The following is a 13,026-nucleotide window of genomic DNA, read 5'->3' on the forward strand; positions in this document are numbered from 1 at the left end:
TCTTCTCTGCACACATATACACATTGATTTCTATAACTAGTATATATTTTCCATTTTTCAGATATTTTGTCTTTTTTTCATTTTATCCAAGCTTTATCCCTTTTGTCTTTTAACTCCCTACATCTTTTGTTGTACCAACACTTTACATATCCTTTTTCTTGTTTTTGTCTTGGGACATACTTTTCCACTCCTTTATAAAAAAAAATATATATATTCCATTTCTCTTCTACTGTTGTTTCCTCCTTGTGTATCCTTTCCCAGTCTGCTTTTTGAAATTCTCTTATTTCATCAAAATTTGCTTTTCCATACATCAATCTTCCTTTTCTATATTGTTCATTTTTTCCCATGTATTTTTCCTCATTTAGTTCCAGCACAACCAATATGTGGTCACTGGTGTCTTACATTCAATCTTGTCCACTATTTCAGGTATGTGATTATTAGGTCCAGTCTCAATGGTTCTTCCTCATTTCTATACCTAGTATTCTCTTGTATCCATTGTGTCATTGTATGTTCTATAATCATATCAAGTAGTATGTTTCCCTATTGGTCATCTCCACCCTTTACTGTCATCTTTTCCCACCAGATTTCTTTACAATTAAAGTCACCCATTATAACTATTCTTCCTCCATCTTCCATTATCTTATTTAATGTTATCCTTGTGTCTTCTAACATATTTTTGTATTCTCTCTCTTCCCACAAAGCCATTTTAGGAGGCACACAATTTACCACAAACTTCCTGCTCTTCTTGTCCCTGTCCTCTATTTCCATCATAATCATCTCCACTCTATTCTTTCCATATGTAACATTCCTCACATTTATATCCTTCTTAGTCAGGAACATAACTCCACCACCTTGTTTTACTTCTCTGTTTCTAATCCAGTAATTATATACACTATGTCCTACACTGTTGGGTGTTTTGGACCTTTCAACTTTGTCTCCACAATTCCCATTATGTCAGGTTCTTCTTCCTTCAGGTAATCATTCAGGTTCATTCAAGCCTGTTATTAAGCCATCTATGTTTGTCAAAGACACTTTTAATTTTCTGTTACCTCCATCCTGTTTTCTCTTTCCCTTCTGTTTTTTCTCTACTATGAACCATTTCCTCACTTTCATATCCACTACTCTCCAATAGAATTTCTCTTTCTCTCTGTTCTATTCTCGTTTTTTTCCTTAGCTTCAATCCTTTTTGTTTTCTCTTCCTCTCTTTCCTCTTTATTCATCTCTCTTTTTATCCATACCTGTTTATACTGATCACTTTTTGCTAGTTTCCCTGTTTTTGATAAGACATTCTCTGCTATCATTTGTGACCTGAATTTAACCTTAATTGGTCTGGTCTTGTCTATACTGTATTTCCCTAGCCTATATATTTTTTTAATTTCTTTCTCTATTTCTTGTTCATCTTCTTGAAATATTTCTAATACCTTGTTTACTTTTCCTTCTCATCCCTTACTCCTGTAGTCCTATTTGGAATATGCTTCTCTTCCATTCCTAATAAAATTATACATTTCTTTTTATCTGCTAAGTCTCTTACTATATTCTCCTTCTCTCTCATCACTTTAACCTCTTCCATACAGTGCCGCCTAGGTAGGCGGCATGAGGAGCAAGTGGATACGCGAGGCTGCCATATCGGCGTCTTGATTATATTTATTGTAGTTGTCCCTGCATAACTGACATACTCTCTAAACTAGCTTCATCACATTTTCTATGGTTATCAAAATTCACGAGTGAAAGAGAAAACGATCGATATAAGCGGTGACTATTTTTTACGATGCGAGTATTATGACGCAACATCATATGTCTGGCAGCTAATGCTGCCCGTGAGATTTTGGCCCGGAGTGAAGTGGTTAATAACTGTGTCCTTAGTGTGTTCCTTCATCTGTTGTTTCACCATATCTCTAAATTCAATTTTGTTATCCTCCTGAACTTTTTTCCACTTACCTAGTTGTGTTTTACAGGAAGGGGAACTACGATCGTGGTGTCCCGCCTTTGTATCTCACTGTGTCTAGTTTGCTCTTAAATTCATGAATGGTTTTTGCACACACTATTTTTTCGTCCAATATGTTCCAAGTGTCCACCACTCTATGTGGAAAACTGTTCTTCTTCATATCTCTTCTATAACTATGTTTTTCGAGTTTCTTTCCATGTCCTCATGTGTTTCTTTTGTCCCAATTTAACAAGTCCTCTCTATCGAGTATTTCTGTGCCTTTCATGATTCTATAGATGGTCAGTAGGTCGCCTCTCTCTCTTCTTTGCTGCAGTCAGTGACTCCAAATTAGCCAATCTCTCCTCATATGACAAGTTTGAGAGTGCAGGAACCATTTTTGTGGCTGCTCTCTGGATTCTTTCTATTTTCTTTATATTATTTTGTGTGTGTGTGTGTGTGCATGTTTACCTAACTGTATTTATCTACTTGTAGAATCATGGAACTTGTGACTTTTGTTTACTCACTAAAGGTAATGTTTGTTCTGACACTTATGTATATTCCCATTTTCCATCCATTTCTCATTGTAGTTGAAGAATGGAAAGAATTACAAACAACCAGATTTACTTGTCTGAAAAGGTGGAGAAAATACAATGGAAGTTGATAGGAAGAGCTCTGTCCAAAGGCAAAGTGTCAACCTTTCAGGCCTACACTTCCAGATGGAGGTTAGTGTGTTGACAGTTTTTTTGTAGATGGGCAGGGGAACAATGATGGATACCTGTATGTAGTGGTCCTACAAGATGGACAGAAAAGCTACCCAACTTCAAAACCCATCAACCCCCTCACCTCCATCAGGAGATGCAGCCCTGAGGGGCTGACACTAAGCCTCTGTACTGGGCCCAGGATCTTTCCCTATAAACTACAACTGTATTTATTACATTTTTTCACACATGAGGACTTGACCACCAGTGACTGCTCTACTCTTCCTACCACTCTCACCTGGTGACACAGAAAGAGTCCCACATTGATATAACATAGACAGCAGTCCAATGTTTCTTCCCAGAGAGATCTGTGAAATATTCCAAGGACTAATTGTCATCCTTTACGTGGCTGCAGGTTTTCCACTTAGTGAAACTCGAGGCAACAACTGATTGACTGATATGTGGGCAACAGAGATAATTCTTTATGATGTTGCTGGTACCTGTCACCGTTCCCTAAAATGAACAATATTTACATATGATTTTTCTCTAGTTACACAGAAACTATCATCAATGTTAATCAAATACTGAACTTACGTGTATTATGACTTGGTGCTGCCTGACTTGCAAACTGAGTGGCAAGAAACGTTGCAACATCTTCTTCCTCAGTATGCATGTTTGACGACATTCCTCCATTATTTGATTCTCCAACTACTGCAACTCCTTGTGAAACAGCATCATTACCTTGCCTATTTTCACCTTCCATGCACTCATTACTTGATGCCTCAATAGCATTTGATGTATCCCAACTTCGTCCAAGAGGTAAAATTGTAGAACTATTTATCCCAGTACTCCTGTTAAGGTTTCCTGATATGACAGGGATAACTTGATTACCTTCACCATCTTGCACCACCAATTGTTGCTGTTGTTGTTGTTGTTGCTGCTGCTGCTGTTGTTGTAGTTGCTGTTGTGGATGCTGTTGCAGATTATGAGTTGGGCCATATGTAATCACCTGGGAAAAATAAATAAATAAATCAAAAAGTGATGGATAGGAGTGGGATGGGCGGGTAGCCTTGGCTAGCTACTTTTTTTATAAGGGGGAAGAATCCTTTGGTATATAGATAGATTATTTGAGCTCATTTCATTAATAATAAAAATTTTCTTTTGTAGTCAAGAGTGGCTGATGATATTAGGTGGGCCTTAATAGCTCTTGGCTACGGTGTTTTAGGTCTTCTGCATGAAAATTTTTCTCTTTTTCTATTGCCTTTTCTACATATTTATTGGTGAGGGGAGGGGAGACAACTGTGTCTAATTTGATTTTGTGCATTTCTTTTATGATTTTCCTATTTTCTGGAAGTGTGGGTTTGAAATTTGTTTTGGAGTAGTGTTCGTATGTATGTATATAAAAACAATCAATTAATATATTGCTCCAGATCTCTTTTGCTGGACAACCACAGCACCCAAGGAATTAGCAACAGCCACTGTATTGGCTCATAAATGACTCAAGTATGAAATATCATGTTGATGTCTAGGTATGAAAAGAAAATGAGAAGAAATGAGAATGAGAAAATGTGAAGAAAAAGTCAAAGGTGCAGATGGAGAGATGATCATGGAAGAGAAGGCAGTGAGAGGAAGGTGGGCAGAGTATTTTAGGGAGTTGCTAAATGTGAAGGAGGATAGGGAGGGAAAGGTAGTTGCAGTGGGAAGCGCTAAGAAAATGACTGTGATGAGTGAGGAAAATGGAGGAGAAATAGGGAAAGATGAAGTGAAAGCAGCTGTTAAGATGATGAGAGCAGGGAAGGCACCTGGGTTGGATGGATGCCATGCAGAATGTCTGAAAAAAGGAGATACAGTTATGGTGGACTGGCTGGTGAGGTTATTTGATGTTTGTTTAAGAGGACTGGAGGAGTGCCTGTATAGTTCTGCTTTACAAGGGAAAGGGGGACAAGTGTGAGTGTAGTAGTTTCAGAGGGATCAGCTTGTTAAGTGTAGTTGGGAAGGCTTATGGGAGGGTCTTGATTGAGAGGATTAGGAGAGGAACAGAGGGAGTAACTGGTGAGGAACAGTGTGGTTTTACGACAGGCAGGGGATCTGGAAAAGGCTTACAACAGGGTAGACAGGAAGGCACTGTGGGAGGTACTGCAGGTATATGGAATAGGAGGAAAGCTGTTAAGAGCAGTCAAGAGAGAAGGAGTTTGAATGTGTTTGAGATGAGGTGTCTGGGAAGTATGATGGGGATTACTAAGCTAGATAGAGTGAGAAATGAGGAGGTGAGGAGGAGAACGGGGGTGGAAAGGGAGTTGGGAGATAGGGTTGATGAAAGAGTATTAGGATGGTTTGGACACATGGAAAGAATGAGTGAAGAAAGACTAGTAAAAGAGGTGTGGAAGGCAGATGTGGAGGAAATGAACATGAGGGGACGTCCTAGGATGAGGTGGATGGATGGGGTGAAGGGGGCTTTGGGGAAGAGGGGAATGTTTGTTGAGGAAGGACGGGAGAGGACAGAAGACAGGGGTGAATGGAGAATGGTTGTATATGGATGATGTTGTGATACATGAGGTGGAATGGGTGGGGGGATGGGGGTGAGGAAGTATGTGTGAGCAAAATTTGACGCAGCCCGAAGGGATTTCTCCCCGTCTTCTCCTTTTATGCAAGGGGGGACGGAGAGGGGGGGTCGCTGATTTAATGAAGCGGCCTTGCTGTGGATGTGCTGTGTCTTGCGACACTGCTTCTGACCCAGGGCAGTGGACAAGGTGTAGGGATGACCCGTCATCCGGGAGGTGCTAAGATAAGAGGGAGGGTGGAGGAGTGTGGTGTCTATTCAGGGATGGAATGGGTGGGAATGATTTTATGCCTTTTCCTTTTTGGCTACCTCCCTTGTAAGGGGGAAAAAGCCTTGGTATATGTATGTAGTAGAGCTTGTGTTAGGATTAGAAATGGAGAGTGAATGGTTTGAGGTAAAGGTGGGACTTCGTCAGGGATGTGTTATGTCGCCCTGGCTGTTCAATCTATACATGGATGGGGTGGTGCGAGAGGTGAATGCAAAGGTAGTGGGTCAGGGGTTGGAGATGGTTAAAGAAAATGGAGAAAAGTAGGAAATAAGCCAGTTGTTTTTTGCTGATGACACTGTGCTTGTAGCAGGATCAGAGGAGGGATTGAGGAAGTTAGTGACAGAGTTTGAGAAGGTGTGTGAAAGAAGGAAGCTGAAGATAGATGTGGGCAAAAGTAAGGTGATGAGATGCACAAGGGGAGAGAGTGACAGTAGACTGGAAGTGAGCATTAAGGGTGAGAAACTGGAGGAAGTGGGTAGTTTTAGATACTTGGGTGCGAATGTGGCAGGAAAGGGAGGAGTGAGGGTGGAGGTAGAATGTAGATTGAGAGAAGTGAGTGAATGCCTTGGTGGATTGAAAAGTGTAATGAGAAATAGACTTCTGGGAATGGATGCTAAGAGGAAATTATATGAAGGAGTGATTGTGCCAACAGCACTGTATAGGGCAGAAACATGGAACATGAGAGAAGAAAAGAGAATGAGTTTGAATGTGTTTGAGATGAAATGTCTGAGAAGTATGATAGGGGTTACTAGGCTAGATAGAGTGAGAAATGAGGAGGTGAGGAGGAGAACAGGGGTGGAAAGGGAACTGTGAGATAGGGTTGATGAAAGAGTATTAGGATGGTTTGGACATATGGAAAGGATGAGTGAAGAAAGAGGTGTGGAAGGCAGAGGTGGAAGAAGTGAATATGAGGGGGCGTCCAAGGATGAGATGGATGAATGGGGTGAAAGGGGCATTACAAAAGAGAGGTATGTCTGTTGAGGAAGGATGGGAGATGACAGAAGATAGGGGTGAATGGAGAATGGTTGTGTATGGATGATGCTATGATGCATGAGGGGGAGTGGGTAGGGGATGGGGGGTGAGGAGGTATGTATGAGAACAAATTTGACGCAGCCCGAAGGGATTTCTCCCTGTCTTCTCCTTTTCTTCATGAGGGGACGGAGAGGGGGGGTCACCGAATTTATGAAGCAGCCTTGCTGTGGATGTGCTGTGTCTTGTGACACTGCTTCTGACTCAGGGCAGTGGACAGGATGCAGGGATGATCCGTCATCCAGGAGGTGCCAAGATAAGAGGGAGGGAGGAGGGTGGAGGGGAGTAGAGTATGTATAGAATGGAATGGGTGAGAGTGGTTTCTATGCCTTTTTCTTTTTGGCTACCCCCTGTGTAAGGGGGAAAAAGCCTTTGGTATATGTATGTCTAGGTATGTCTATAAAGGGGCAGTGTGACATGAGATGTTTGGTGTGAAATTATATGTACCAAAACATTTTACATATAACTGTTTAAATTTTTAAATCAAAGATTTTATAAAAAATACCAAGCACTACTCACAGGCTGTGAAGTTTGATGAGGCCCCCTTGCACTTGCAACAGTGCTTATTGCTTGCTGATGAATGGGAACTTGAGATGGAAGAGAACTTTGAAGAGGAGGTGTCATGTTGGTTTCCAGAACAAGGCGATACATCTGTGGACCAGGGGGCCCAGGTACAGGCTGAAGAATCACATGAGGAACTCCTACTGGCATCCCTACCTGGAAAAAGCTTTTTCATCACCTTTTTGTCCATTCAGGTCTGCTTTTACAGGTTAGGCACAAGCTAAAAATGAGGAAAAGGAAGAGAAGGGGGAAGGGGGAGGGGTAGGAGGGGGAGGGGTAGGAGGGGGAGGGGTAGGAGGAAGAGGGGTAGGAGGGGGAGGGGTAGGAGGGGGAGGGGTAGGAGGGGGAGGGGTAGGAGGGGGAGGGGTAGGAGGAAGAGGGGAAGGGGAAAAGGAGGAGAGTAGAAAAAGAAAAGGGAGGGGGAGAGGGAAAGGGTGGAATAGGAAGAGTAGGAGGGAGGGAGGGAGGAGAGGAGATGAAAGGAGGGGAGAGGGAGAGAGAGGAAGAAGAAGAGGGGAGGGGGAGGGAGAAAAAGAAGAGAGGAGGGGGGTAACTGAGGAGGAGGAGAAGGAGAGCAGTCAGCTCTACTTATGTGAAAGAGGGGGGAGCTGAAATTAATCGAGTTATCTTTTGATTGACTGCATCTGGTGGTATTAACATTTCATTGGCAATAACCAGCACTTTTATTCTTGGGGACAAAATTGCACTTAAGAGGTGAAATTACAGAGGCAGTAAAGTGGGACAATAAAAGTTAAAAGTGGTCAACATTCTTTTTTTAAGTAGAGATTAGTCTCCAATCATAATAAGAAAACAAATACGAATGATTGGACCTTGGAGATGTCACTCAAATTCATAAAACACTGACTACATAAAACTTATGTAGTCAGTAACCCATATGAGGACCTCCAGATGGGGGCAAGGGTAATGACAGGTTTTGAATATGGGTGAAAGGCAGATGATTCTCTCTAATGTTCCATCCTGCAGGGCTACCACAAGCTGGTACCAAGCACTGGAGCCTCAAGAGCCTAATTTCTGTAAAAAGTACACTGAATAAAAACTGTCACATGGGTGTAAAATTTCCTTACTTGAAAATATTAAGAATATTCACAAGTAATGAAACCATCTGTGCAATCATTGTACCAAATTAACTTTCTGGTTTTCAATAATATGAAAATAACTTAATGATTGTTGGTTAAATCATATTACCACATGTGTGGGTCCAGCAGTTGTAATACATGGGTGTGGTTGAGTGGGAGGTGGAGCTTGTTGCTGGGGTACAAGGGGACTGGCAGTTGTGTTCTGACATCCTTGAGTCTTGTGGTCCATGAAGACTTTGATATCCGTAAATTGAAGAGAACAAGATCCACATATATGTACATCTGCTGCCACATTCTGTACTTGATGTGCAGGTGTGATGACTGTTGATGAACTTGGCTGTAGCACCACTGAAAAATACAAAATGCTCTTATGTTGGAATGAAAGGTAAGGTAGAGCTGTGTCTCTGGAATGAGCCCAATGTTTACTCACTCTCACAATTCTCCTACTTGATTGCAGCCCATGCTCACAATTCTTTCATCTAAGGAGGACAGTACACTGGTGCCAGCCCTCCCACAGCTTCTGCTAGCCAACAACACAGAAACAGGTGCAGGTCCCTTTACATTAAATGCAGAATATCCAGCACACAATTCAATCTGCTAAGTTTTATTCAAGAGCAATTGATTTCCTGCAAGAGATGGTTAGGTAGACTATGCTTACTTGGATCTGGAGAAAGCATTTGACAAGATGCCTTACAAAGAAAAAATAATAGTAATAAAATAAATAATTAAATAAATTATTAAAACTGAACATATAGGACTTAAAAGCCTGTGAATAAAGGACTTTCTGGTGGTGGTGTCCAAAGGCGTTTCTTTCATTCATGGTTGTCTAGAGTGAGTGATGTTATTGATAATTTCTGAGGGGAGGCCTTCATTCCATTATTTCTAAGTCATTATTCTAAATTGTCTAAGTCAGTGGTTCTCAAACTTTTTTCGTAAGCGACCCTATTTGGAACACTTCAATCCTTCGTGACCCAGAATAAAGTAAAGAGAAACAAAATGGACGGTGATATATACCCTTTACTTTGGGAAAAAAATAATGTGTACAGCTTTTCTTTAACAAAACTAAATTAACATAATCCATGAACAGACATTACATAAGTAATGTGCAGTTAAAAGAAAAAAATAATAAGTCAAGTTTTTTAAATATTTTGAAAACATGAGAATTTTCCGTGTCCCTGCGACCCATCAAAATTGATCTCATGACCCAACTTTGGGTCGCGACCCATAGTTTGGGAACCACTGGTCTAAGTGAACTTGAAAGTCTTAGCAGCTGTTTTCTAATTGTTGAGCAGAGTTATTTTTGTCAGATCATCTATATATGTAAGCATTTTGGTGTTATGTTCTGGATCTGATGTTAAGCTATAACTACTGAAGTGAGTACTGCTCCTTAGTCCAAGACATTTTGTTGGTTTAGGTTACTCTCCACAAGCTATGAAGTTTATCAACCAATTTTTGTCACTATTGTACACGTGTCTCTAAATCTTTCTTGATAGTGTCTAGTAAACTTTACTAAATGGTTTGTTTATGCCTATTACTACCCCATATATTCCACTCCCATTTACCACCCCTCCCTCCCTCTTTTCTTGGCTCCTCCTGGATGATGGGTCATCTCTACATCTTGCCCACTGCCCTGGGTCAGAAGCAATGCTGTCTTGTTGGATTGCTATTGACCCATGGCAGTGAGCAAGATGGATGACCCATCATCCAGGAGCCAAGAAAAGAAGGAGGGAGGGTTGGTAAATGGGAATGGAGTACATGGGGATGAAATGGGTGGGAGTAGATTTATGCCTTTGACTTTGGCTACCTCCCTTGTAAGGGAAAAAAAAGCCCTTGGTGTATATACGCACTATCATGACTGTTCTTTCTGGTGTTTTTTTTTTCTTTCTTTTTCTTTAATAACCCATGACTTCATGAAAATAGAAAACAAACTGTGTTCTTTGATTGACTGAACTAAAATCTATCACTGCTCTCCACAGAAGGTTTAGTGATCATTACCATAAAAATGCACCATACATAAACTCCATATCTAGGAGGATGCAACACTTTCAAGGAACATATTCTATTAATGATATGGCAGACCAAATGTAAGTAAACACAGCATAGCATTCTTAGAACAAGGTTTTGCTACAAGTCCGAGGGAATTATCAAAATGATGCCCCAAGAGCAGCCCTTTGTGGGTTCCTAATGGAGATGGAAAGATGGAGATAGACATCTTTAGATCTGAGGCTTCCAAAATGTACAAATTGCACGTGGAAGCAAACAAAATTCAAATGTTGTGATAAGTTATTCAGCATGACTTTGTTAATAGTTCAATGAAAATATTGTCATCAATGCTTCATTTCTTAACAATTCAATGTTTTCTGATGATACAGCATTCCACTTTCGTTGAAAGGTCAACAGGCATAACTGCTGAATTTGGGACAGTGAGAAGCCACAGGAACCTAGTAAACTTGAGATTCTCCTCAATTGTACATACATATACCAAGGCTTTTTCCCCCTTACAAAGGGGGTAGCCAAAAAGAAAAAGGCATAAAATCATTCCCACCCATTCCATCCCTGAATACACTCCACACCCCTCCTCCCTCCCTCATATCTTAGCACCTCCTGGATGACGGGTCATCCCTGCACCTTGTCCACTGCCCTGGGTCAGAAGCAGTGTCGCAAGACACAGCAAGGCCGCTTCATTTAATCGGCGACCCCCACTCTCCGTCCCCCCATTGCATAAAATGAGAGGACGGGGAGAAATCCCTTCAGGCTGCGTTAAATTTTGCTGACACATACTACCTCACCCCCCATCCACCCGCCCATTCCACCTCATGCAATCACATCATCATCCATATACAACCATTCTCCATTCACCCGTCTTCTGTCCTCTCCCGTCCTTCCTCAACAGACATTCCCCTCTTCCCCAAAGCCCCCTTCACCCCATCCATCCACCTCATCCTAGGACGTCCCCTCATGTTCACTCCCTCCACATCTGCCTTCCATACCTCTTTTACTAGTCTTTCTTCACTCATTCTTTCCATGTGTCCAAACCATCCTAATATTCTTTCATCAACCCTATCTCCCAGCTCCTTTTCCACCCCTGTTCTCCTCCTCTCCTCCTCATTTCTCACTCTATCTAGCCTAGTAACCCCCATCATACTTCTCAGACACCTCATCTCAAACACATTCAAACTCCTTCTCTCTTCTTCTCTTATGTTCCATGTTTCTGCCCCATACAGTACTGTTGGCACAATCACTCCTTCATACAGTCTCCTCTTAGCATCCATTCCTAAATGTCTATTCCTCATTACACTCTTTAATCCACCAAGGCATTTACTCGCTTCTCTCAATCTACATTCTACCTCCACTTTCACTCCACCTTTTCCTGCCACATTTGCACCCAAGTATCTAAAACTATCCACTTCCTCCAGTCGCTCTCCCTTAATGCTCACTTCCAGTCTACTGCCACTTTCAGCCCTTGTACATCTCATCACCTTACTTTTACCCACATTTATCTTTAGCTTTCTTCTATCACATACTCTCCCAAACTCTGCCACCAACTTCCTCAATCCCTCCTCCGATCCTGCCACAAGCGCAGTGTCGTCCGCAAACAACAGCTGGCTCACCTCCCACTTTTCTCCATTTTCTTTAACCATCTCCGATCCCTTGCCCACTACCCTTGCATTTACCTCTTGCACCACCCCATCCATGTACAAGTTGAACAGCCAGGACGACATAACGCATCCTTGACAAAGTCCCACCTTTACCTCAAACCACTCACTCTCTCCATTTCCAATCCTGACACAAGCTCTACTACCCTCATAAAAACTCTTGACAGCTCCTAGAAGCTTTCCTCCTATCCCGTATATCTGCATAACCTCCCACAATGCCTTCCTGTCTACCCTATCATAAGCCTTTTCCAGATCCATAAAAGCCCAAAAAACATCCTTCCCCTTTCCTATAGCTTTCTCATATATCTGTCTTACCACAAAGATCTGATCTATGCAACCTCTACCTGGCCTAAATCCACACTGTTCCTCACCAATTACTCCTTCTGTTCCTCTCAATCAAGATCCTCCCATAAGCCTTCCCAACTACACTCAACAAGCTAATCCCTCTGAAACTACTACATTCACACTTGTCCCCTTTTCCCTTGTAAAGAGGAACTATACAGGCACTCCTCCAGTCCTCCGGCACTCTACCCTCTCTCCAACAAACATTAAATAACCTCACCAACCAGTCCACCATCACTGTACCTCCCTTTTTCAGACATTCTGCATGGCATCCATCCAGACCAGGTGCCTTACCTGCTCTCATCATCTTAACAACTGCCTTCACCTCATCCTTCCTTATTTCTCCTCCATTCTCCTCATTCATCACTCTTATTTTCTTCGCACTTCCCACTGCAGCAATCTTTCCTTCCCTATCCTCCTTCACATTTAGCAACTCCCTAAAATATTCTGCCCATCTTCCCCTTACTGCCTTCTCCTCCATTATCATCTCTCCATCTGCACCTTTTACCTTTTCTTCTCTACTTGATTCGCCTCCTCTTCCTCTCTTAATTTCTTTCCAAAACATCTTTTTATTACTTTCAAAATTTTCTGTCATACTCTTACCCCATTTCACATCTGCTCTCCTCTTTGCAACCTTTACCTTTTGCTTTACTTCTCTTTTCTTTTCTTTGTACCTCTCATATGACTCCCTCGTCCTATTTTGTAACCAATCTGTGAAAGCTTGCTTCTTCTCTTCTACAACCTTCTTTGTTTCCTCATCCCACCATTCACTACCCTTTCTTCTATTTCCCCTTGTCCTTCTTGTTCCACACACCATCCTTGCACACTTTATGACTCCCTCCTTGAACCATCCCCATTCCTCCTCCACACCCAGCTCTACTCTACCCTTTA

At 41.8% G+C, this 13,026-nt stretch overlaps 1 protein-coding gene across 1 annotated transcript in view; it reads right to left on the reverse strand.

The window, feature by feature from the left end:
* LOC143027217 (uncharacterized) overlaps positions 1-13,026 on the reverse strand; it is a 70,709-nt gene that overhangs the window by 54,267 nt on the left and 3,416 nt on the right. Inside the window, exons 2-4 of the mRNA XM_076188402.1 lie at positions 8,247-8,485; positions 6,999-7,196; positions 3,217-3,631 (exon numbers count right to left, since the gene is read on the reverse strand). Of these exons, the coding sequence (XP_076044517.1) occupies positions 3,217-3,631; positions 6,999-7,196; positions 8,247-8,485 (852 nt within the window). The remainder of the gene's footprint in view (positions 1-3,216; positions 3,632-6,998; positions 7,197-8,246; positions 8,486-13,026) is intronic.

The sequence above is a fragment of the Oratosquilla oratoria genome, chromosome 7 (assembly GCF_046742065.1).
Source record: "Oratosquilla oratoria isolate Oo_2021 chromosome 7, ASM4674206v1, whole genome shotgun sequence".
NCBI classification, from domain to species: Eukaryota; Metazoa; Arthropoda; class Malacostraca; order Stomatopoda; family Squillidae; genus Oratosquilla; species Oratosquilla oratoria.